This window comes from Merops nubicus, unplaced genomic scaffold (genome assembly GCF_000691845.1).
Source record: "Merops nubicus isolate BGI_N331 unplaced genomic scaffold, ASM69184v1 scaffold6490, whole genome shotgun sequence".
Classification (NCBI taxonomy): domain Eukaryota; kingdom Metazoa; phylum Chordata; class Aves; order Coraciiformes; family Meropidae; genus Merops; species Merops nubicus.
This window is the reverse complement of record NW_008580803.1, coordinates 86,426-112,110: the sequence shown is the minus strand read 5'-3', so window position 1 is coordinate 112,110 and position 25,685 is coordinate 86,426. Positions and strand designations below refer to the sequence as shown.

The 25,685-nt window shown below is 39.2% G+C and overlaps 1 protein-coding gene across 1 annotated transcript in view; it reads left to right on the top strand.

Moving 5' to 3' along the window:
- Window positions 1-25,335, top strand: part of LOC103772690 (potassium voltage-gated channel subfamily KQT member 1-like) — a 29,721-nt gene extending 4,386 nt beyond the window's left edge. Inside the window, exons 3-11 of the mRNA XM_008940069.1 lie at window positions 1,200-1,326; window positions 3,025-3,103; window positions 3,989-4,085; window positions 4,671-4,811; window positions 13,176-13,286; window positions 15,658-15,753; window positions 18,059-18,181; window positions 19,191-19,332; window positions 25,211-25,335. Coding sequence (XP_008938317.1) covers window positions 1,200-1,326; window positions 3,025-3,103; window positions 3,989-4,085; window positions 4,671-4,811; window positions 13,176-13,286; window positions 15,658-15,753; window positions 18,059-18,181; window positions 19,191-19,332; window positions 25,211-25,335 — 1,041 coding nt within the window. The remainder of the gene's footprint in view (window positions 1-1,199; window positions 1,327-3,024; window positions 3,104-3,988; window positions 4,086-4,670; window positions 4,812-13,175; window positions 13,287-15,657; window positions 15,754-18,058; window positions 18,182-19,190; window positions 19,333-25,210) is intronic.
- Window positions 25,336-25,685: the final 350 nt, after the last annotated feature.

Below are 25,685 nucleotides of genomic sequence, written 5' to 3'. Positions count from 1 at the left end.
GGGTGATATTCTCCTGGCTTTTCTAGAAGTCAGACTTCAGCACCATAGTGCCCCAAGATGAGTAGGGTGTGGCACCATCAGGAGACTGGTGCTTTAGAGCCACAGAAAGATTATAGAGAAGTCAACTGATGCATAACATTTTTTACTCTTTTACCTGTATACAGACCTATTATTTTACTCAGTATCCAGAGCAACATCCCATGCAGCTTTTAAACTAATAATATGACTTCCATTCATCTTCACTAGACAATGTTTGTATCCTGGTTATTTAATTTCAGTTAGAAAATAATCAGAGGTACCATCTCGAGTCCCATTTGCCAATCTCTTGTGAAAAGCAGCAGTGAAGCCTGGAGGAACCTGAGGAGGCTTAGCAGGGTGTCACCTTCTCTGCAGTTGCTCTTCATATTCAATCACTCTATGAAATAAGCAGCTCGTTCTCTTGATCTGCGTGATCCTGCGTAACTTTGAGACCTTATGTTTGGTTCCTCTGCTTTACTCTCTCCATAAACCATGTGTTGTGTTCCAATTAGTAGATTTTGCTGCTGGCTCTGATGGAGAATGTGACCAGTTATTAATCAAGATGGCCAGTAAGGAATATTGGAGATTCCTGATACTCAAGGGAGCTGTTGGGAGGTCCCAACAGCTTGGGAAAGGTCTGTTTGAGATGTCACCTTATTTTCAGTGCACTTGGAGGCTGAAATACTAGGAATGGCTACTAGAAATCTGTCTACAATCCATCTGAGCTAAAAGGAAGACTGAAAAGGTATAAATAAGCAGGAGGTTAAGCTGATACAGTAACTGGAATGTGAAGCACACTTCTTCCCAAAATGAAACACGCCAGCAAAATACTCATCTTCTGAATAGAGCCTCTGCTTGTTTTCTTTGGCTCAGTCAGGAAACCTTTTGTTTGAATTAGACCAAGTGAATTGCACAGAATGGTTTTCAGTTTTAGTACGTGTAGACAAGCCAAACTGCATGCAATTAAAGTGTTTAAACTTGTTCTTAATCTTTTCTTTCTTTACCCTTACAGGTTTTTCCATGTTACTTTAGATCATTTTGGTATCGCCGACTTTTTTTTTTCTTTTCACCTTCCAAATTTAACATTTTGTTTTAATGTTTCCTAATACATTGGGGGAAAAAAATGATGAAAGGTGTAATACAATAAAGAATTAACCTAGTTCTCCATCTGTTTCTTCTAGGAAATTGTATTAGTGGTGTTCTTTGGAACAGAGTACGTGGTTCGGTTGTGGTCAGCAGGGTGCCGCAGTAAATACGTTGGGATATGGGGAAGGCTTCGTTTTGCTAGGAAGCCCATTTCCATCATTGGTGAGTAGGCACAGCTTGAAAAACTGGTGTAAACAGTGAGTCAAACTTGTCCCTGGGAGCTTTGAAAAGCGGAATTTTCTGCAGGAGTTAAAGCCAAGTTAGAGCAACAGCCCTTGTGGTTAATGTAGATCTGAATTTGCTTTCAGGAATCCACGACGCTGTCACCCCAGAACAAATGTAGCTTGGGTGGTTTTTCCAGAAGGGCAGAGTGTTTTCTTTTCACAAGGGATCTGCAGCTTTGCCAGAAATCAGTCTTGGCCATAGTCCTGTCTCCTGTGACCTCAGGAGCCCAGACACTGTACAAGAGCTGCAACTGTATTTTTTTTAAAGATACCGAGCAGCCTTTTTTTAAGATTATTTTTCTTCTCCTTGCAGCTGTTTGAATAATTCATTTTGCACTCTAATTGAGCTACATACTGCATGGTGGAGCAAGATGCACTGTAGTTAGCTCCTCTTGTGCATCTCTTGGATTAAAACATGATTTTCAGTGATACATTTGGAACTGGGCACCTGATAGTCACTGCAGTTGACTTCCTCACATGACTTCAGTGTTCTTAGAAACTACCTCCATATGTTCCATATATGTCACAAACTGTCATTATTTTTAGAATGCTTGTCACACATTTAACAGTTTCACTGAAAGAAACATAAGAATCCCAAAACAGTCTGTATTTTGTTAGCCAATCTTGAAAGAAATATGTAAAGACCCTTGCCCTGAAGCACTTTAAATATAAATGGATTAAACAAACCAGATTTTGGAAGAGAACTATTGTTAGAGAAGTATAGACCTGTGAGATGTTTTTTTCCACTAATCAGACACATTATTTGTTGTTAAATAGAGGATATGTTTTTTCATATACTATTCAAAATTTTGCTGAATATAAATGACAAGATTTTGTACCTGGGTATTTTTACAACCATAAAATAGTTTAGTTCAGCTTCTCTGTGGCTATATAAAAATAACAGCTGTCTCATGTGTGACTGCAACTATAACATGGCTTTGGCTTCCTCTCTGCACTCTGCCCACAATCCATTTCTCCTGAGACCTAGAACACTATCAGTCCCTAAAAACCATCCAATTTATTGTAGTTTGGAAAGCAAAACCAAGTTCCACTTGCCCAGATATGTTTCAAGAGCTATTTCATTCTCCAAAATAGAGTTCCTTTCCAAAATTAACAAGGCCTGGGGCATAGAGATTTGCAACACAGTCTTAGGGTAGTGATTGATTTAAAACTAAACTCATACACTAATTCCAATTTTTCTCTTGCTTTTGGAGCTGGACAGTTGAAGTAATATTAAGGCAAATGTCTTATACATGAAATAACCCCCCAAACCTCTGTCAATGAATAAAAGACTGTCTAAAGCAGCAGAGAAAATAAGCTACACAAAAGAGATAATAGAAACTGCTGCAATTCCTCATGGGTTATAGCTAATAAGGATTCCAGGCTACTGAAGTGGCTTTATAATAACTCTCATCATTCATCTAGGATCTTGGACCCATCCCAGTAAAACCTTTCTATCATATCACACAATATTTTATATGTGTTACAATAGAAATCTCTTGATATAGAAACAAAAATCTTAATTTGGGGTGATTGTTCAAAATGTTAAAGAAATACTTGCATTGGTTCTAGCAACAGTCTTGCAGAAGTATTGCAAAATGCTGCTAACCCATTTTTTTTTTCATTTTTTTTCCAGATTTAATTGTAGTTGTTGCTTCCATGATAGTTCTTTGTGTGGGCTCTAAAGGTCAAGTCTTTGCAACCTCAGCTATCAGGTAATTCTGTGCAATAAAAGTGCAGTCTGAGTCGAGTGGGGGACTTGTGGTTTTGTTTTGTGGTGGGTTTTTCACCTCCTGTTTCAGTTCTTGCAGGAGGAAACAAGTCACTGCTCAGAGCCATGTACATGGAGCAGGTCACCAATCATGTATGGCCATCAGGAAACAGTGATCCCATGAAATGCAGGGGAAATAAAGTTTTCCTCTTTGTATGCCTGGTGGGGAGAGAGGTGCACATACCCCTCACCCTTCCTCCACCAGCTGGGCTCTACCCAAACACTGGTTTTGTTTCTTGGCTCAATTTTATGGCAATTTTTTCATGCTTCATGACTCTGATGTCTTCAAGCTGCTCCTTCTGGGATTAATGGTTGTGAATTTCTGGTGGGATGAATCCACCTTGTGCTTAGGGAGGTCAAGCCACGTGGTTTTCTGGAATGAGAGGGTACCTGGCAGTGTGTGGGTCTCTGCAGTGGCTGCAGTGGTGCTCTAGGATTGCAGTGACTCCTAAACAGAATATTTAAAAACATTATCAGACAGTCTAGTTCAAACTGCCCATGGAATCCCTCAAAGGTGAGGAATCCACATCTTCAATGACCTGTTTCTGTGTGTCGTTTCCCATCCTGGTGAGCAGATCAGATATGAGTTGATGAATGATTCTAGAGTTGATGTCCAAAATTCCTGAACCCTGGAGTTCCTTACTCACCACGTGTACGAAGTCCCATCCTTCTCTTGTGCAATCTCTCTTCGGAACAAACAAGATGAAAGATGGATGAACGCTGTCTCCTTCTCAAAAGGAGCTTCTGGAAGAGACAGACATCCCCTCTCTGCATCTGTTTCCTTTCTTGTATCTTTAATCCCTTCATTAATTTCACAATTGTGTTCCAGGGGCATCCGTTTTCTCCAGATTTTACGGATGCTGCATGTCGACCGTCAGGGGGGCACGTGGAGGCTGCTGGGGTCTGTGGTGTTCATACACAGACAAGTAAGTTTGGGAACTCTGTGGAATGACATCATAATTAATACAGAAGTCCTTATATTCAGAAAATTTGCTCATAATGTCAAATATATTTAGCGTGGGAGCAGGTGGTCAGTTGTTTTAACCAAGTATGGTTCTTCTGCCTTGCTCAGGAGCACTTGGTGAACTTCTAACTTGGCTTCCAGTTGGATTTAACCACAGAAAATGAGACTTCTAAGGAGTCATCTGGATATTTCTGAAAATAGTCATCTAAATTCCAAAGTTGTTTTGAACGTGATGCTGTCTGAAAAGATCACCCACTACTTTTTGGTGGCCCAAAGTTTAATGAGTCAGGCCTGCAAATGAGGAGGTTGTTCTGATGCAGTGTTTGAAACGTGCCTTCTGGAACAAGTCACCAGCTCTGGTGCAAATTCTTTCACCGTTGAGCTCAGTGGATTTTTGTTAATTTGCACAGCCAACAGTCTTTGTTAACATTTATTAATTGCTGCAGTTACTTTCATCTACCCCAATTATCTTTTCAAACCCATTAGTGATGGGCAATTGAAGTGTCTCAATAGTACCATCATGCAGTGATTTTGATTCTCTTTGCAGGAACTGATAACTACACTCTACATTGGATTTCTGGGCCTGATTTTTTCCTCCTATTTCGTGTACCTGGCTGAAAAAGATGCTGTAAATGATTCTGGAGAAACAGAGTTTGGCAGCTATGCAGATGCCCTGTGGTGGGGAGTGGTAAGTACAGCAATCACATAAACTAAAAGTACTTAACACCTTCAAATACAGAGTAAAGTTCAAACAATCATGCAGTAAGACAGCACTTTAAAATGGCCACTTACAGCTTCAAAATACTTTCTGGGTTTGTACTTCTATAAAACTATGAAAATACTACAGATGTTCAGTAGTTTCTTTAGTGTTTCTAATCTTAGGTGATCCAAAGTGATTAAATTATGTGTACAAGGTGTAGGAACATCTATTCTTATTTCTTTATCTTGTCTTCCCTTCTATTTTAGTGATTGCTTCTTGCCCCTCTCCAATGTTAGGGTTCCTTCTAAGAGTCGTGCTAAGTCAGAGCAAGTGTATTGAGGTTTGGTTTTATTTTTGTTTATATGAGTTTGTCTTTTTTATTTTTGTTTTAAACCAGATGTCTATGTTTTACAACTTGGCCTGGAACAGTACTTCCCTGTTTATTCAGAATGGACTAATTCCAGAACAAGTAGCATCTGAGATACTTAAGCAATCCAGGCACAGGATTGTTTTTAAGTGATTATATTGTTTTGGAACTCATTTAGTGAGTGGCATTTGTCTGTGTTATGTTGACATACCACCTTGCTCAGAGATTTCTCAACTTTCTCCAAGGTGCTGCCACACTTTGGTGTAGATGTATCTTTAGCTCTGCCAGTCAAGTTCTGCTTTCTGGCTGTTGCTAGTGACAGTTGTCTGTTTTCATTTATGATATGTACTTACTGGCTTGGCAGCTCTAATCTAGGGTTGTAATTGAGTAAACATTTTAATTCTGTTACTTCTGCTAGCAACAATTCCCTCTTTCTTCTCTCACATGATATGCAAATCTTGGGCTGACTCCTCTGTTCTGGGATTTCCCATCTGTAATTATTTCCCTTTCCTTTTCCTATTACAGTTCAAAGAAAGGTGCTTTTTGAAAGCATTATTTTTCCTTATCATTAGCATTCAAGCAACGACTTGTTTTGATCTGCTTTAATTGCACGTTGCTTAATAAAACAAATTGCCAGCATTAAGTGCTGCAGACCTTTAAAATGCACAGACCTCACTAATGATTCCGTGCTTGCACTTTCAAAATATGCTGTTCTTTTATAGTGGTCTCTTTGGTGGTTTAAATCAAAAGGGTTTGTTTCCTTCTTCATTAAAAATGAGATTACCAGTAAGTCTTGTGCACAAAACGATAGGGCTAACAACTCCTTCTCACTAATAATGCACGTCAGAAAACAGGTCAGAAAAGTGGCTTTTTGAGGAGTAGCTTTGTCAATTCTTTCATGTCATCATGGTGTTTTTATTCCCCAGCACAGTGGTCAGATGACTTGGTAATTAACAGTGGCAGATGTAGCTGCATTAAAGCCACATGCTGTCATTGGCGTTGGCATTAAAAATTGAATATGTGACAGACTAGAAAACACAATAACACCTTCCATAGAAGCAACATGATCTGTCAGGATGCTGAAATATTCTCCATTCAGGGAATTATTGCTTAGTTAATAGGCATGCCAGTTACTTTGTCTTTCTAATTGCCATAAACTTATTGAATCAATAAATTATTGTCATATTATTTCTCTGTTATCACTTCTGTCATGTTGCAGCGTGGCTTTTGGAGTGTGAGGCTGTGTTCAACAAACCAGTAATGTAATTTGTCTAATAATAAAAGAATTTAGTGTCTTTGCTCTGCTCTAAACACAGATATTATACTTCAGCTAACAGCTGAAAGGATCTAGCAAACCCAAACTGAAATGTATTCAAGTCCATTGATAGTGTAATGGTCTTCATGCTTTCTGCTAGGAAGAATCCCTGTAAAGTCAGGACAATAACTGGGAGGTCATTAAGTATCATGCTGATTCTTAATGAAGATCTCACACTCATACAAAACTCTCAAAGTGGTAGGTCTCCAAAGTTTTGGTTGTGTTGGAGCCAGAATTTTCAGAATTGCTTAAACATCACAAATTCTGGTCGGTGAAAACCTGTCTGGGGTCTGAACTGGACCCTCAGAAGAGGACAATTCACAGCTCCCATCTCAGACACCATCAGAGACACAGGATCTGTCTGGCAACAGGGCTGATCTCACTTCACTCACCACACGTAGGAGAGATTACTTCAGAGTTCTCACCCCCCTTCCTCTCACTCCACAACTCTTCACTTTTTTGTTACCTCAGCATATGTCTACACTGCTCAACAAGTTCTTTGGGTACCACCAATAGAATATGAAGCACAGCATAAAGTAACCAGTATAAAAGGTCTGTGTTACCACAACTCAACCCCATCTGGAATTGGGCACTTTTATCTTCCTGGGCTTTGCTGACTATAGACATCCCCACGAGGCACATAACTGCAAATTAAATGTTCTTCACTGGCATTGTTGTTATTTATAAATCCATAGTGCTCTTCCATTTCCATATGGAAATTGGCCTCCTGGGCTTTGTTTGAGTTTCCTTGAGAACTCTGTAGCTATTTGCCAGTCCTGTTTATGGACTTCTTGAAGCAACTGAAGGTTATTTTGTGGCACAGAGTGAAGATACCTCTGTATTGTTGCTAGTTTTGAATGCAGCCCGTGTTGTATAAATAATTCTGCCAATGGCTGCATATCTGTATGTCTTTCAGAAGTTTAATATTTGAAAGTAAAATACAAGCAACATAAGATGCATCTTTCAGCTCCCCAGTACCAGTGATTAAAACCAGTCTGCTGACGTTGTCCTTCACATCCAGACTAACAGTCTTAAAGACCAACTATAGATTCTGGAAAATAAATTGTTTGGTCTTTTTTTTTTTAACAAAAAGTTAAGGAAAAAATAAAAAGATGCTAAATGCTCTTAAATATTCTCCCCAAATCTATCAAAGATGACCACCTTCAGGGAGTGCTATCAGCTCTCTGTCTCTGCTTTTTTTTTTGAGGGGGTTATGGTTGGGTTTTTTTGCTTTCTTTTGTTTTATTTCCCTTTCTCCTTAAGCATTAAATTCAATCACACCTCAGGCAGACTGAGGGGAGCTCTCCTTTCCATACCCACTGAACAACACACAGCCTCCAACCCTCACATCTGAACAAACATCCCTCAAGAAAACCATTCTGTGGATTTTGCTCATGGTCTCTTTGATCTTTTGGCCACAAGTGATAATTTCACAAATTCAACAAAACACCAATAAGTTTCCTTAGTTCTAAGCATGCATAAACCCATGTTCTTCTTTAGCAAAGCCTCTCAGTACGTGCTTAATGTAAATTGAAAATCCAAAATGTGGGGAAACTTTGTTGAAAAGTTGCTGGAAATGCCACTTGAAACAACACGTGCCTAGAATTTTTGCTAAAAGAATTTATAAGGAGTTGAACATAAATATTGAAAAATTGCTACATGAAAGGAATCTTGTGTCATTCAGAAATCTTTTTTTCCCCTCCTTTCTAAATAAGAAAAGCTGTTGAGGGCTGTGCACTGAGTTCAATATTACACAGAAGGTGACACTTCATTTTTATTCTTGTGGTTTATAAGTCAAGAATACCAACTATAGCCCTGTTATTACCTTATTTTTTTTACTTTTTTTTCCCCTTCTGATTTCTGGGGCAAAGTGTTTGGGTTTTTTTGGGGGGTAACTGGTTATTTCCAGAATTTTTGGAGAGGCTGGGAGATGTAAAGGTTAGTAGTTCTAAATGCTTTTTATCTGTGCACCTTGCAACTGCCCTCTCATCTCTGAGCTGTGACTCCATGAGTAGTTCCACCCACATTTTGTTCTCATTTAATGAAGATCTGTGGGGTAGATGTAGAGAAACCTTTTGAAATCCTTACTTACAAAGTACAGTTGTAGAAATTCTCACATCTAGAGAACACTCCTGGTGATTTAATTTTCTTAATTCCCAAATCTTTAAACCTCTGTTGAATCATAGAATCATTTTGGTCAGAGAAGACCTTTAAGAACAAGTCCAGCTGTTAACCCACAGCATCCAGCCAGATCACCACTAAACCATGTCCCTAAAAGATACCAGGGAGCTAGGAAAAAATATATATCTAGAAGAACCCAGACATTTTCAATAGCTGTTGTCCATCTGATGAAACAAAAGTATTTCAAAACATAGATAATATTCTATGTCAGGATCTAGAAAAAAATAATGATGATAAAGGATTTTTAGCCTTCATTTGAATTTCAATAATTAGCACAAAATGTGCTCCTGTATAAACGGGTCTGCAAGAGGCTGAAACTAACTTGGCTCTGATTTTTCTCTGTCACAGAGCTAGAATTAACCACGTGGGTGTATGTTTTAAAACTTCCTCCTAAGATATTTGGCTGTCTTCTATATGCTTCAGCATTTTTTTATTGCCTTTTTGCACCTAGATAATGCTTTTTTTTTTCAGTATATGACTCTATTTTGTGAGGTGCAATGCAGTGCTAATTCTGAATGGAAAATAGCTACTGCTTTCTATTCCTCAGAACAGACTTTGCAAATTTAGGTGAGCTCAAGGCTTCAGCTTAACTTTTGTAAGTTGTTGGGTTGGGGTTTTTTTTAAGACTCTTCTTTCACAAGTGGAGATGTTCAGTTGGGGCCACCATTTGATTAGGAGGTTTAAAGTGGCCAGGAGTTTGTTGGAACTGATGGGTGGCTGAAAATGACACCTTGAGGAGGTATTAAACTAAGATCTAAGAGCAGTGGCTACACAGCACTGAGGAGCTGTAGTTTGAGAGAGATGACTCTGAAGTTAATGGGTTGGTGGTTGTGTTTGCAATTGGGTGGGTTCTTCCATTTCATATCCTGAGTCATTAAAAGTGTTTCAGTGTCCTTCAGCTGTGGTTGTGTCTTCACACAGCTGTGGTGTTGTACTTGGGCTGCATCAAGAATGGTGGTGTGAGCAATGAAAGTGATACAAAAACAGCCTTGAAATTTTAGGAAGGAAAAGAATCCAGCCATCCCTTTTAAATTTTTGTAACAGTACTGACCAGAAGTCCCTTCATCTTTGGATTACACTTTTAAATCCAATGGTTTAAAATGTTTGTGCTCAGTAGAACAGTCTCTTGACTTGTCCCACTGAAGGCTGTAACTTGAATCTTCTCTCAGTGCTGCAATGAAGTGATTTGGAGAAGAAAGTGGAACTTGTTGTGTGAATTGGTTCTTCCCTCTAACATCCTTACATGCACAAGGAACTAAAATATTGTCATCTGGAAAAGAATTCCAAATATTGAAAGAACACTGGGGCTTTTTATAGCTTTATACAGGTTGCATACTTCATGGTGAAATTAGGACATGAGCATCTTGTCCTTTCACACTTGTGCTGCATGGATTTCAGCAGCTTGGAAAGATTCCACTTTATATTCAGCTTCCATGAATGCATTTGGCTGGATAAGGTGTCCAGCAGTAGAAAGGCTCCTACTGTGTGCATTATGGAAACTGGAATTTACTGTAAAACTGTGGAGAGTCAGGAGCAGGTCGATGTTTCTGGTGTATCACTGGATGTCGGTTTTGTATTATGTGACTTAAGATGGGTGCTGTAAGCGGGTCAGAAAATTCTGGGTGGTATCTGATATGCAAAACAATACCTCCTGCAAGTGATTTGGAAATTGCAGTGCTGCAAATTTAAAAGCAAAGTAGTGAAGGTATTTTCTAGAAGGTGACTTGCCCTTGTGGGTTTTAATCTTTTAGCTTGTGTTTGCTCCCTCAGTCCTGTGATATCTGCATTTTTAATACCTCTGAATCATGTGTTCTTGTACTTTGTAACCTTTTAACCAAATTTTTGCAAAGCTCACAGCAAGGATTTCATCAGCAGAACATTGTTACTCACCTGATGACTTTGCTGGGCTCACTTGAGCCTGATAGCCCTGAATAAAATCCCTCCCTTACTCAGTGCTGACCAGAAGTTCTATTTCTTCTTACTGGGTGGATTTTTCCTTTATATTTCCTCCTTCAGACTACTGATTCCTATTTAATAAGAACAAGATTAGCCACAATACCAAAGCCTTTGGTGATGTACATCAGATCAAAGTTCTGAAATAGTCAATGAATGAATGTAATTTTGTTCCTAATTAAAACAATTAGTTTTACATGCTGCTTTTCAATGAAAATTTAATGTGTGAGCTCTTGTGTCAATTTAATTTGATTATGCCAACGTATTTCCTATGCTAGGGTAGAAGTTGAGTCAGTATTTCCATCATAAGATCCTATTTTACAACTGTAAAATTAGAACTGTGCTCTTTAGGGGGTTATAATCTGGCTGTAAAAATTAATTTAGGGCAGAAACTTGGCATGTAAGATGTCAACAGCATATACCTTGGGGAAAAAAGAACATGTCATTTTGGAATACAATATGTTTGTAGATGGATCAGAGCTATGAGAGCAGAGAAAAATGTTTTAACTTAAACATGCACTTGGATTTTCAACCCAATTTCCAAACTTTCTTTTTAATTTCTAAATGAAGAGTACAGAAAATAATTTTCTTGTGTCACTGATGCTTCATATAGACCCTTTCAGAAAGGTTGGGGAGGTGGGAAAAGGGAGACAAATACTTCTCAAAAACTGAACTTTTTGCCAGTTATGCTTCAGTCAGCTCAAAATCCCCTATTTCTGTTTAGATTGTGACACAGAATAGTTAATAAATTTTTTCAATGATATGGACTGAAGTCTTTTCAAAAACTAAGGCATAAACCACTATCTTGCCTTCATAATCTTTTATTTCCCATAATTACATTTCCTTTTTTATACTGTATTTTTTGAGCAGGGAATTGTAATCAGTATATAGGATGTATTTTTTTAATGTAGGTGAGGAGATAATGTCACCCCTTCAGTTCCTCATCAGGCCTTGAATTAAGGTGGTGATTTCAACAACAATTTCAGGAACACAGGCAATGAAACTTGGGTGCTTAACTCACCTCACTAAATCCTAAAATGCTTTTGTAGGGTATGAAACAGTTTTGGAAATAAACCACGTTTTTAAAACTTGTGTTAAAAATTAAATGCTAATACTCAAATGTTTTGGGTATTAGCAGCAACTTGCAAGAAACTTCTAACATCCCCAGCTCCAGCAGCTAGGGCTGTCCCTTTGTCATGTCTCACAGACACCTGATGGTGTAGCTCCAAGGTGGATAATTTGGGGATGGATGGATGGCTTCGTGTGCCTCTGAGGCACAGCTCAGGTTGGAACTGAGATCCACAGGATTTTCCACTGCTGTCTGGACAATATTAAAGTGGCCACACACTTTTCCCAAAGCACTTCTCACAGCCTTTTACTTCCCCAAGCCTCAGTTCTCCATCCCATCTCCTCTGTATGTCTCTACCTCTGCCCTTCCCTCCTCTCCTCCCCCAGAGATGCTGTCCTGGGTGTTGCCTTTGTTTCTGCAGCCATGGGTAGGATGAACTCCAGCTAGGAGCAGCTGCAGGACGTGGTGGGGATGGGCTGTGCATCATCCAGGACTAACACCCTCTGTGTCCTGGGCAGGTGAAGCCCAGGCTGTCAGAAGAAAACCTGAACAGCCAGCAATTGAGGTGTGTCCTTCAACCACCCGAGAGCTTCCTGTGGTTTCACATGCTCTGGTTTGGTTAGCTGCCTTCAAAGTCACAGATAAAAATCTCTCTAATTTCCAATTTCAGAAACAGCTCGTGACATAGGTGAATTTAAATTGCTCTCAGATGCCAAACGTATCCTTCTGCTTCAAACAAACCCATTCTTCCCTTGAGCTCATGCAAATGATGACTTATTAAGCCTTATGCTCCACCACTGTGGTGGCAACCTTCACTCCAGTGCTCTGAAACCCAAACTCAACAGATGTTTCCTGTGTGTGTGCACTAAATTATCTCTTCTTGCTCTTGATGTATTATATGAATTAGTGATTCATTAGAGACTGTGTTTTCAGGATCTTTACTGCATGGAAAATGTTTGGCTTCTCTTGCTATTTATACCAATATTATTCTCTGGATTCCTTCTTCTCTGACCCCAGGCGTAGTCCATGGTTGCAGTATGTGTATGTTCTTCTTATGCACAGCCCCATAACTCTCAGCAAACATCTCCTGCCCGTGAAGAACATCAGCAGTTCAGGATGCTGGCAGCCTCCCCCTAAGGAAAGCAGAGGACGTGGGCAGACAACCCCAATCCCAGTAACTTCACGTGCTGTGAAGTGCCTCAGCCATGAAGACTTAAATGGATGGGTTTACTCTACAAGATTTTCAACACCTATTTTCTTGTCATTCCATTTCCTGAACATTTTTCCAGCTCTTATAGACAGGGAAGGAAACCTGGAGGAGGAGAGTTGCCTTCATTAAAGTCACACATTAAATTGGGAAACTTAGGAATGCAACTGATGCTTCTTTAAAAGAAATAAAAAGAAGAAAACAACCCTAAACTGCCACATTATTGCTTGCTGTAATGCTCTCTGCACTTTTCTTTACAGGTGACTGTTACAACTATTGGCTATGGGGATAAAGTGCCTCAGACCTGGATAGGAAAGACCATTGCATCTTGTTTTTCAGTCTTTGCAATATCGTTTTTTGCACTGCCTGCGGTAGGTTGTCTTCTGCTTTTGGCTGGCACTGCAGTCACTAGTCATCAGAGGAAACTTTTGTTAATGATTCTTTAACCTTTCATTTAACCTGATGTTGTGAAAGCTTTGTATTAAAGTTTTGTGTTGTAGTTAAAATGTATGGAGCTTGTAAGAGCAAAAAAAAAGCTTCTCTAATTAGCTCTATAAGAAGTCCTATAAGTAAATATGTAGTGTTTAAATATGTATTTGATCTTTAATATCAAGATATGTATGAGATCTTTAATTCAAAATACTTCTGCCCATCTCAGAAGTGTAAATGAACAGAGTTTTCATGCTAATTACTTCTGGACTCAATCACTCAGTGGTGTTCTGGCTTTTGAAGGCATTCACTCACAGTTTACCCAACTGATCAGGTCTGGGGTGAACTGTAGGGTTCTCACACACATCCCTCCTCCAGCAGAGCTGCTGAAAAGGTGTTGCTGGCAGAGAGATGACAGTAAGCAGCCAGGAACACTGATGCAGCTCTTTGCCAAGTTAGTGTCTGTCCATGGCCAAAATTCCATTTTTCAAGTGACCTAAAGCTGAGCTCTTAAAGGAGTTGTAGCACTTTGTACTGAAAACAGCTTCCCAAGTACTTTCTAACAAGGAACAAGGCACTTGAGTACCAAGGATAAATTCAAAATCAAACCTGGACTCTGATTTGAAAACCCAAAATGTTCAGTGCCACAGGTAGTTAAGGGTATTTCTTTTTTCCCTCCACAAATTTAGCAATATTCCTGAATTGTGCTGTTAAAATGTTTGTGCAGCCTGAAAGGTGCTGCTGAAATGTTTATTTTCAGCAAGTTTTTCAGTTCAGTGAGATGAACAGTGGCATTAGCAGTTGTTGGTGAAGTGGTGGGAGTAGGAACATGATGGGTGAGAAGAATACTCTTATGTCAGTACTCTCACAAAAATCCTTCACAAGGTAAAATGGTAACTATTAAAACTCCAGTGGCTTTCTTTGAAATTAATGACTTGCTTTAAAGTGCTGCAATATTTGCAGAGGAAGGTAATAAAGTGTAGATTTTCAGACCCTCCAGCATCAGTTTGCCACTCAAGCATATTCTCCCCCCCTGTTCATTCTAAGCTTTTCCATTTATTCCCATTTATTTTATGTTTACCTGTCAGATTTCCCCAGTTGTTGGTAGAAGTAAAACAATCACCACCAACCCCCTTTATCAGTGGGATTTTATTACTCAGTGAAATTGTTCTTGTGAGTTGGCCCAAGGGGAAATGTAGGGTTTGAAGCTCTAGCAGTGGATGGTAGGCAGTAACTATTGCACGTTGCCTTGTTGCTGTTTTAAATAAGAGGAGCTGGCTGAGATCACAGTCAGAAGTTAATTGTTGTGGCTAAACACCACTGGTGTGGGTTCTGGATCCAGCACCCATCCTTCATTTCCCAAATAAGTGATGTCTGAGCATCATTAACTCTTTGATCTTTGCTAAACGAACATAATAGGAAGGGCCTTTCCTGTTCCCTTGAAAACACTTGATGACTAATACAGTTCTTAGAGGTTGAGCCAAGATCAGTGGCTGCTCTGGTGCCTTGACTACCATATGGGGAAAATGAATTATGCTTTTGTTGAGTAGGTGTAGTCATGTCAGATGATTCATAGAAGATTTTGTTGTTATCTGTGTTACTAAAACCTCAGTTAAATGTGTCTATAGCTATGCAAATGCCTACAGAAATGACTCACTCTAGACTTCATTTTGAAGTTAGTAGTTATAGTTAGTAACTATATATAGTTAGTAACTTATGAAGTTAGTAGTTCAGAGGCTATTTTGGGCTGTACACCATCCAGTGCCATTAGTCTGTTATCCTGAGATTGAATTAGATGGCCTTATGCTGAACTCCCTGAGGTCCTGACCAATTTTGATTATTCCTTTTCCTCTTCTTTGTCCTCTCCTCACAGCCTGGCTTAACATATGGAAAGAGAAATTACCACATTACACTTAAAAGGTCTTTCTTGTGACCTGAGTCATGCCATGCCAGGGCTTTACTTCTCATAAAAATGAAGTTAAGCACATCAGGTTAATATTTCTCCCGATTCTGTCATTCCCCTGCACGAGAATTTATGAGGCTTTTAGAGGGGATGAAATGTCATTTCTGCTTGCCCTTGAGGATTTGAGTCCAGCTGACTTAAACAGGCTTTGGATCAGGGCATGATCCCATTCAGAGTTTGAGAGTCTCCAAACTTAACAGTATTAAGTCATTTCCTCGAAATAATTAGTTGGGTTTTATGATGCTAAATGGAAGTTTATTAATACAACACAATTTGGCAAGCTTGTGTGTGGTTTTTATCCTGCTTAAACAAAAAAAAAAATCAGATCTGTGTTTTCTTTCTTCCCCCAGGGAATTCTTGGTTCAGGCTTTGCCCTAAAGGTACAACAGAAACAAAGACAGAAGCATTTCAACCGTCAGATTCCAGCTGCTGCCTCCCTCATACAGGTACAGAGTTCCTGCATTTTGCACAGTATCATTTATTTCCATTTATAGGCTTTTTTTTGCAAAACTGTTGGCAGTATTTCCACGCCTGATTTCCATTAAAAGCTGCGTAGGAGTTACACGTGCAAGTTTTTTCAGTGGCTTTGGAAATCCCACCTTTAATGCAAGCTAATGAGCAGAAAAGTTCACTCACAAATCAGTGTAAATTCAGCTGGTTAAAATCAAAACTGAAGGTTAACCTGGAATTACAGAAAAATTCATGAAATATGATTGCAGCAGTGAAAACCAGAGAGAAGGCTTCATGTAAAATTGTACTTCTAACAATACATTGTTGTTTGTGGAGACAAATGTCAGATATGCTTTGTTATCACAGAATATTAAGGGTTGGAAGGGACCTTGGAAGATCTTCTAGTCCAACCCCCCTGCCAGAGCAGGGCCACCTGGAGAAGGTCAAGGTTTTCCCTGGGACAAATAAATTCTTAAAAATCTCAAAGTTCAGGAGAATTAAGTCAGCATGTTAAATAGGAAAAACACATCTGAACGTTTCAGCTCCAGGTTGGGTGGTTTGGACCCAATGGGAACCTCCAAATCAGTCTTTTCATGTAGGGTAGCATAAGGGTAGAAAAACTTTGATCCCCTTAAAAATTAAGGGGAATTAAAAATTAAAAATATAGTTGGAGTTCAGTGTCAGTAAGGTGACTGAGATTTTTATCCTTTACTGCAGTGGAGCCAGCATTTCACCCCAGAAAAGGACTAATATTGTTTCTTTCTGGGTTTTTCCAGCTTTTCCTGCCTCCCTCCCTCAGTATCTGCATGTAGCTGTAGAAGAAGGGGGATCAAATTTAATGCTACACCTAAGCTGTATCATTTTGGTGTTCTCCTATGACTTATTTCTCTAGCTTCATGAGTGAATGTGGATTTCCAGGTCAGGCTCTTTATGGAAACAGTAGCTAACTGTGAAGTTTATGCTTGAAACTAAACAGTCCCAGAGTTAATGTGAAAAAGGTTTAAATTTAGGGCTCTGGTTATAGCCAGAGATTAGCCAAAAAAATCTTCTGTCTCAGTGTGTTTCGTTTGGATTGCATGGGCAGAAAAAAATATGGGTTTGTAAAGAATGGATTTTTAGTGTTCCCACTGATTCTTTTGGGAAATCAACCCCAAATTATTGAGCAGCCTGTGACTGTATGACCAGGATGTTGTACTTGGCTCCATCCAAAATGTTGAGGAGGAGTGGAGGGTAGACAATGAGTTGCTGACTACCTGTTCTTAATAGCAGTAATTGTGATTTACTAATAATCTCAGACCTCTAAAGGCCCAATTTAACAAGTGCTCTATAAAAAACTTACAAAAATTATCCTTAAACCAAGAAATTTATTAAATAATTGCAAGAAAGAGAAGAGCTGAAGTCTTGTTGCCCTTGCCCACAACAGGGGAGCTGGAACTAGATGATCTTTAAGGTCTCTTCCACCCCAAACTCTTCTATGATTTGTTTCTTTGATCTAGTCAAAGTCAAAAGATCTCCCACCCTTTTCTGGCCTCTCCTATTTTAGATTTTGTGTGTGTTTATGTGTGTCCTATTTTCATGCAGTGTGTGTAGTGTGCCATTCTAATTTGGAGGCTAATTATTAATCAGCTTGGATGATAGATTTACACACTTGGAAAAGAATTAGGTAGTGGTCTGTATCTGGTTGGTCTTGTCCTCTGGACCTACTTTTCCTCCTTTTTGTCTGAGAACATAACACTTAAATCAATAGTGATTGGCAGGAGGGAGGGATGGTTTGGGGTTTTGGCTCCTGGTTAACCACTGGTGCTGGTCTCTCCTGCTTTTAATCTCATTTCTCAGGATGAATTTAGCCCTACTGACCACATCACAACTGTTCTGGTGATTTTTTGTTCTGATAGTGCTCTTGTGAAGCAGAGAAGAATGATTTTTGTTTCCTGAGTAGGAGCCTGAAGCACAGAATGCCAGAGGCAAAATGCTCCAAGTCAGAGAGGGAAACTGGGGCAGAGCTGGAAATTCCACCCAAGCCTTTTGAGTCCAGTCTAGAACTCACTCTTATTTGTTGTCAATGTGAACAAAAGCTGCACTTGGAAGGACAGATCTTCCCTTTTGGTTCACCCAGTTCAAACTATGTGTTTTCTGTTTACTAAATAAGGATTCTAAACCACACTGAGCTCGTGTTTCCAGTGGGAAAATTCAAGAATACTACTAAATAAAGAACAACTTCCACTCTCCTTACAGGTTCCTTTGCAGTACAGATAGCTACAAATGCATTAATGGTTCTGTTGCTTAAATTGTTTGTTGTAGACTGCCTGGAGGTGCTATGCAGCAGAAAACCCAGACTCTTCCACCTGGAAAATATACATCAGGAAACCCACCAGAAATTATCATTTGCTGTCTCCCAGTCCGAAACCGAAGAAATCAGTGATGGTACCAGTAACTAATATCTCCTAAAATAGTAAATTAAAGATTTGAAATGAGGTTGAATTTGTTTACTCTTTAGAGGCTATTTGTTCTGGTTGTTTTACAGATTGTTACCTGGTTTCAAAGTTTTATTTTCGTTTCAGTTTGGGGATTTTTGGCATACACATATTTTAAACTGTAATTTCATTTACTTCAGACTTTTTTTAAGTGATCTGTGGGTGTGGGAAAGAGCAATAATGAGCTAACTCAGGCACATCCATCAATAATTTAACTGTTGTTGTTTGGAAAACTAGAAAGAAAGTGGAAAAAAGGAAAATTACTATTTCCAAAACAGTAACTTTTAATTGTTTGGGTTAGGTTTGGTTTTTTTTTCTTATACCCAACAAAACTGTTTCTTCTCCCAGCTATTAATTTTGTGACTTGTTAAGCTTCTCTAGTGAAGACATCTTGTGCCTACCTATGGTAGTATATTCTTATCAACTAATTTCCCAGGTTAAGAATTGTTTTGTTTGAAAAACCAGCAACAAACCCCTTTGTTAGGATCTTTAGATGATGTGAGGCTTCCCCCTCTCTGTTGTAGGAGCATTGCCCAGTAGTCTCAAGCTGGGAGGAGAGGAGGATGTGCAAAAATCTTCCCTAGTATCCCAGGTTCACCTGAGCTCAGTAGCAATATACCCCTTTGCTTTTTGCTGGAAGTGTGATTTATTGCATCCATAAAATGCTAAAGAGAGGGTGGAATAGTTTGATTTACATCTGTCTGAGAGAGAGCAAGGCTTTTGTCCTGCAGGCAAGGGATTTGCTAACAACAATTGTGCAGAATTCCAGTAATTAGGCAGTTTTGGTAGGATGAGGAGCACTCAGTGAGAAATATAGTGTAGCATCATGAAAATGTAATTATTCAAGGACTCTTTGACTCGTTATAGCTCTTTGGGGATTGCATTATTATTGAAAAGAGTACTGAAGAAGCAGCTAAATGTGGCTTGGTTTGAGTAATTCAATGTATTTCTGTTTTTAGGTTAAAAGGAAGAAATTTAAGATAGACAAGGACAATGGACCTGCTTCTCCAGATAGGATGTTAACTGTTCCACACATCACATATGACCATGTGACAGAGGACAGGAAACCTGACTTCAGTTTTGAACCCTATGAGAATTCTGGTAAGAAATTCCATTATAAAATGCCAGTAAATGTAAGAACTTGTATTAGTGATTTACACCCAGGTCCTCTTTAATCTTTGTAGAAGAGAGGGTGAGGACAGAACAAACTCTGGTAATTCTAAAGCAAGAATATTCTGCTTTTTGACTTTTTTTTTGCTGGCTTGTCTGGATGAGATTCAACTATTGCTTTAATGAGCATGTTCCAGTGCAGACAAACTATGATGATTTGTCATTTCTGCCTGCCAGAAGAGCTACTGTCTCTGAGGCTGGTGCATACATTCCCCAGTTCTGGAAGGAATTGAAGCTGCAGGGATTAGCTCTTGGCTTTTCCACATGAAATTTACCCAAGATGTGTTACTGTTGTGCTTGTACCTCAACCAAAAGGGGCTGACATGGCTTGGCTGCACTGAACGTAACCTGCTCCATGAAACCATCGTGTGCTTCTGCCATCTGCTCAGTGGAGCAGGCTGGGAATCAAGTTTTGAAAGCTCCAGATACATGTGGATCCATCTCTATTAACTCTCACTGTATGAGGAAAAAGAAGAAAGAATTTTGATAGTCACCTTATAATTAATAGCTTAGTTGCTTTAGCTGTAATGAACTTCCAAAATAACCCTGAACTTACGACGTGGTTTTTTTTACAGATGGACTTTTATTAGAAGCTTTTAATGTGTACTGCTCCAATTTTGGCAGCAAGAATGAGGTTTAATTTTTAAAGTGTGTTTTACTGATTATAGATACCTTAAGCACTCGTATTTTTTTCTCCTCAAAAATTTGGCTGACCTGATTAAATGGAATGACCTGTAAAATCCCATAGCAATGGGGGCTGGCACCAGACATAGTTTAATTCAAGAAGAAACTCACAACTCCCACGTGTTTTTTTGGTACACTCCTGTCTTGTCTTACCCTGTAACATCCAGAGGTCTCCACTCGTCCTTGGATTCTGTTAAGGAATGATTGTGGATTGCAGCTGGTGGCAGAAATGACATAGCTGTTAAAAGGTGGACAAGTAATGAACTGTGCAAATGCTTAGATTGATAAGGTCCCACCTTTTATCACTAAATTTTTAAGCTGATTAAAGGACAGTATGATTTGTAGGCAGCCTGTTATCACCCCATCAAATATCAGATCCATAGATTTCAATAAAAGGATTTTCTCTTTATTTCTTCTGACACTTATCTTTTTTTTTTCTTTTCTATCTCTCTTCTGCTCTCTCTAAACTGTTACAAGTATACAGGACAAAAAGGAATGTTAAAATTGCTTGGTAAGTTGAGGAAAATCTATCTGTGGCATGCCAACATATGACAGTGTGATGTTTGCAGTGCCTTTTATGTGTGTCTAGTGCCATGTAGTTTCTAAGAAATCTTTTGCAGCCAAGGAGATCTAGACAGACAAAAAATTTCCATTCTCACACTTGTCATCACTATTGCTCCCACAAGTTCACTATGAGCAGAAAAGTGAGCACTCAGTTATATCAGTAGCTGACCTCTGGTTTTGGTTTTATAATGGAGGAAAATTGCTCATGGGTATATAAAAAATAGAAAAAAAAGTACAAGGTACAAATAAATGAAAATTTAAATTTAAATGATAAATCATCCAGTAGTTAAGTTAGCTGAGAATATAACAGAGAATTAAATTCTAAACAAATAGACTGGGCTGGAATTAAAAATTCCAGGCTTGACCTTTCCTGTTGTGCATTCTGAACTACCTGCATCTGTTCCTGTAAAAATGCTCTGTAGATATTTGTGAACAGATGGGGACCCATAAATTAAATCATTTATTTTGTTTGTCTGGATCCTGTGATAGCTTAAGCAGCCATGGAGTCCTGTCAGTTTTCTAATGTGCTTGCTGAGGCACTTTCTTAACAATTGAGTGTTCCCCAAAGACTCTAGGATTAGGGTAGGGGTAGGTCTGGGCAAGGAACCTCTGATTTAGTCACAGCCCCCTGTAAATTGTCTGCTCTGCATCCACTGAAGACACCAGAGGCTTCTTTTCAGTGATTGAGTGCAAGGATGCTCAGGCTTGGATTAAACTCCCTGAAAATACAAGGTTCAATTTATCCTCTAAACCCACATGGAATCCAGGTGCAACAAGAAATGAGGAAGTACAAGAATAAAAGGTGCTCATTCAGCTTTCACTTGAACCTCAGAAAACCTCTAGACAAATATCCATATGCTCTTTTCTCATATTCAATAAATTTTGGTTCTCTCTTTGGGCTGCCCATTTATATCCAAATCTTCACACTCCTGGATCCTTCCTCTGGCTTCTCTCTTGTGCCACCAGAGATTGTCACCTCCTTTTCTTCCCTCCTTTCTCCTGGCATCATCAGCTCAGCAAAGACCCAAACCCCATGGCTGGGCCATGCTTTGCATGGATGGAACTCTTGCAAAATGAGGTTTTTTTTCCAGTTTTTTTAAAAATTACAATACAATTATGTTTCAAGTGTTTTTCTCTTCAAATAAAAGTAACACAGTGCTTCTGAAAAACATCACTCTTGCCAGGGTGTGAGTCCACAGGCGTTTCTTAATGAAGTAGATATGAAAAGAACAACACTATTCAAAAGCACAAATAACATAAATATTATGTTTTGTCCAGTCCTTTTTCTTGCTTGCCTAAAATTTTCACCCAAAAAACTCAGCTTTAGGCAGGCACTTGCCTTAAATGGTTGAAGTGGGCAGCTTTAAATGCTTTATTCTCAACCTGTGTGTGAAGCTGGACATTTTGGAAAGGGAAACATTTGAGGAAAGCCCAAGTCAGGCAGGAAGGAGGAGATGGAAAGATTACATCCCTCAAAATGGGACTGGCACATAGGGAGGAGTATCTTGCAGCAGGTGACACTGCCAAGAAGAGGTTTGAGGGGACAGTGATGCCTTCCATGGTGAGGATTTAATATTTGGCTAACGTGATGCACGCTGGAAGAGTTTCACTCTTTTTCACAGTATTTTTTAGTTTGTTTTTAAGGATGTCAGGTACAACACACTAAATTTTTGGTATGTCTGCATCTCCTCAGCTGCCTGTCTGGAGCTTATTTTTTTCCCCCCCTCTCTTCTATCCATATTTCATGTCCATCTTTACTCTAACTCAGATTGTCAGCGCTCCTGGCCATCCTTTTCCACAGACCAGCAGTCTTCCAGTGCTCCCTCCTCTCCAGGTAAAGCTCATAATATTTCATTGCTCCATCACCTTTATTAATTACTATATCTTTGCCATGCTCTGTCTGGAGTTGCCTGCTGGGGCACAGAAAATTATAGTGTTGGGATTTAAAGGAAGCATAAGTAGAATTTTGGGTTGGGAAAGTTGTTCAGGTTGTAAATTGCAGATGTTTATTTTTAAAACATTTATCTATTTTCTGCAGAACAGAGGTATTTTCCATAGGTATTAATTAAAACTCAGATTTTCCATGAAAACTACTTTAAATTGGTTAAATATTTTTTTTTTGTCTGTGCTTTAAAAAAAAAAAAGGAAGTGTAAAATATTTTCTATCTTCCTAGTCAAAAACTCCAATATCAGAGAAGCTGTATACACGTTGTATGGGACATAAAACTGTGGTGTTGGTAATATAGAAAAATCCATCAATAATTTCATGTTATTGTGTTTATAGTCCTCAATCAAAAGCTCATGGAATCACAAACTGATTTGGGTGGGGAAGGACCTTTCAAGGTCACCAAGTCCAACCTCCTTGCAGGGAGCAGGGACATCTGAGCAGGTTTCTCAGAGCTCCATCCAACCTCACCTGGAATGGTTCCAGAAAGTTCAGAGGTTGTTTAAAAGCAGTTCTCATATTGTGGGAAGTGTATTTTCTGCCATTTCAAAGTCCTACTTGGCTCAGTGTTAGAATTTGGGTAAACGTGCTCGTTACATTAGTTGCTGCTGCTGCTACCCATCAAAAATAGAGAAATTAAAACCTGGGGACCCCTGAATTGGAGTCAACATCCCTTGCTACACCTGTGTCCTCTTTCTTTTCACTCAGTATTATCCATTGAACATGAGTTTCTAAAGCTTCCTTTTTATTTTCCTTTAGCCTACTTAGAAATTCAGTGTGGTTTTTTTTTCCACATAACTTTTTTCACACACTGCTCTGTGAGAAAGACTCCTCCAAAGTCAAAGATTCCTCCAAAGTCAAATGGCAACGAATTTCTTTTCATAAATAAATAAATAAATGAAAAATGCTCTCCTGAGCACAGTTTAGTCACTGCTGTATATCTTAATCTGGAATTGTTTTGCCTGTTTCACAGCTGCTGTCTCAGATGATGGTTGCAGCAAAGTGATTCAATAATATGATACTAAACCCAAAAATAGGGAGCTAACGTTTACTAAAACTTGCTATAAAACTTGCATTTAAGTGCTGCAAGTGGCTCCTGCTTTTAATAATTTTATCTCCTAACAGTTGTCTCCTATCTTACTGTGATTTCAGAGATCTTCCCCTCCTATTACAATTTTGGGGAGCAGACTTTCCCCTTGTACTTTGAATGGCCACGTGCCTGATGATACCACAACATTTTATCTTCTGGTTGTTTGTCAAAGTTCAAATCCATTTCTGCCATAGAAAGAGATCTACTTAGTAGAGTAAAAGGGTTGCATTTTAAAACCCAATTTTTTCCTCCTATCCCCACTTCTCAATAAATTTGGCCACATTTAAGTTAGCTGTTCTGCTGTATTCCTTTAATTTTCATGTTGCATTTTGGCAGGACATTATTTACCATTACATTATAAAGCATTTTATTTAATACAGTAGAGACTAGATAAATTACAACATTATAATCCTTTCATTGGATGATCCAGCCCATTGCACAGATGTAGGTGTATTGTGAGACCACCACAGAAACCTTTGATTCCCACAAAATTTTACTTGTTGATTTTTCTCTGCATGGAATTCATTTGCACTCATGTATAAATACAGCAGTGGGTTCATATGCAAATTTTGGAGCTTCTCTATTTTATTTAATACAGTAGAGACTAGATAAATTACAACATTATAATCCTTTCATTGGATGATCCAGCACATTGCTTCTCTAATAAAGGTTAGGATCATGCTGGAGAAAGAATGTTGAGTTGTTAAGGTCAGTCTGGCTGAATTTAGGAGCCTGAGTTTAAAAGTGAAATCTGTAATGCTCTGCCCAATTTCTTGGATGCATGGAGGTGTTGGTACAAAAGCAAGTTTCCCACTAAAAACTTCTAATAGCTGAAGTTTTGTGAAATGGCCTTCCTGCTAAGGACCCCATCCTGGAGGAACTGAGCATCTTGCTGCCTGTCTCATGTCTGGGCTCAAAGATGCCACATCCTTGTGTGGGAGGGATTGGGAACCAAGAGACCACCTCAAACAGCACGTGACAGGAGCCAACTCCTCCCCATCAAAATGCTGAGACTCCTTTGTGGATCTTCAATCTTCCTCACAGTCATTACATCCCCCAAAAAAATGGTATTATAAATGGAAAAACAAAGTAAAGATGATATAAAAAGGGCCTGATTGATCAATCAGATGATTAGATTGCACTCACGTGCTGTTGTTGTTAAGTGCTGGTCTGGGATTTGGCTGAGTGCTGTACAGTAAGATTTATAATGCAGGAAGCTGCACGTGATATAGAGAATCTACATTCTACATGAACAAAAATAACCCAAAACAACCAAACTAAAAAAAATAACAATAAAACCCATTCACTTTAAGTCTTCAGCAGACGTTGAAATTCTTTGGGTAGAAGAAGAGTTAAAAATTCAACTTTTCATAAACTGAAAATTTATATATGCAAGTTTTTTGTGGTCAGTTCTGTTTTCACACGCTGTTAAAACACAATATTCCAGAGCCCCAAAAGCGTGGTAGACCTTCCTTGAGGCAGCCCAATGCTGTTGCTGTAAGTGTTGTGTGCCTGTCTCCTCGCAGTGAAGAAGAGCCCAACGTTCCTAGAGGTGAGCACAGGACCCTTCATCAGGACCAACAGCTTCGCCGAGGAGCTTGACCTGGAGGGTGAAACTCTGCTGACCCCCATCACTCACATCTCCCAGTAAGTCAAGGCTGTTGAATGGTGCATCCATTAGCCAAGAGAGGCCAGTTCAGGTGGGAGGAGCTGGGACGTGGAGCTGATGGGGTTATCATAGATATTGGTGTCAAACCCTTTCCACCTTGGTGTGTACTCTGCTGAGGGGCAGTAAATCTTCCTGCTGAGCCAAAGAGAAGTTCACTTGGCTGTGACACAAGGCTTTAGTTCTTAGCTAACATCTCTGGGCAGCTGGTGGTTGACAGCCTCAAGATTTTGCACACAACATGTGGGAGTATTTAGCTGTTGAGAATTATGTTACTCCCTCCACCATTTTCCAGGGAAATAGCTGCAAAGTGCACATATTTCAGTGCTACTTCT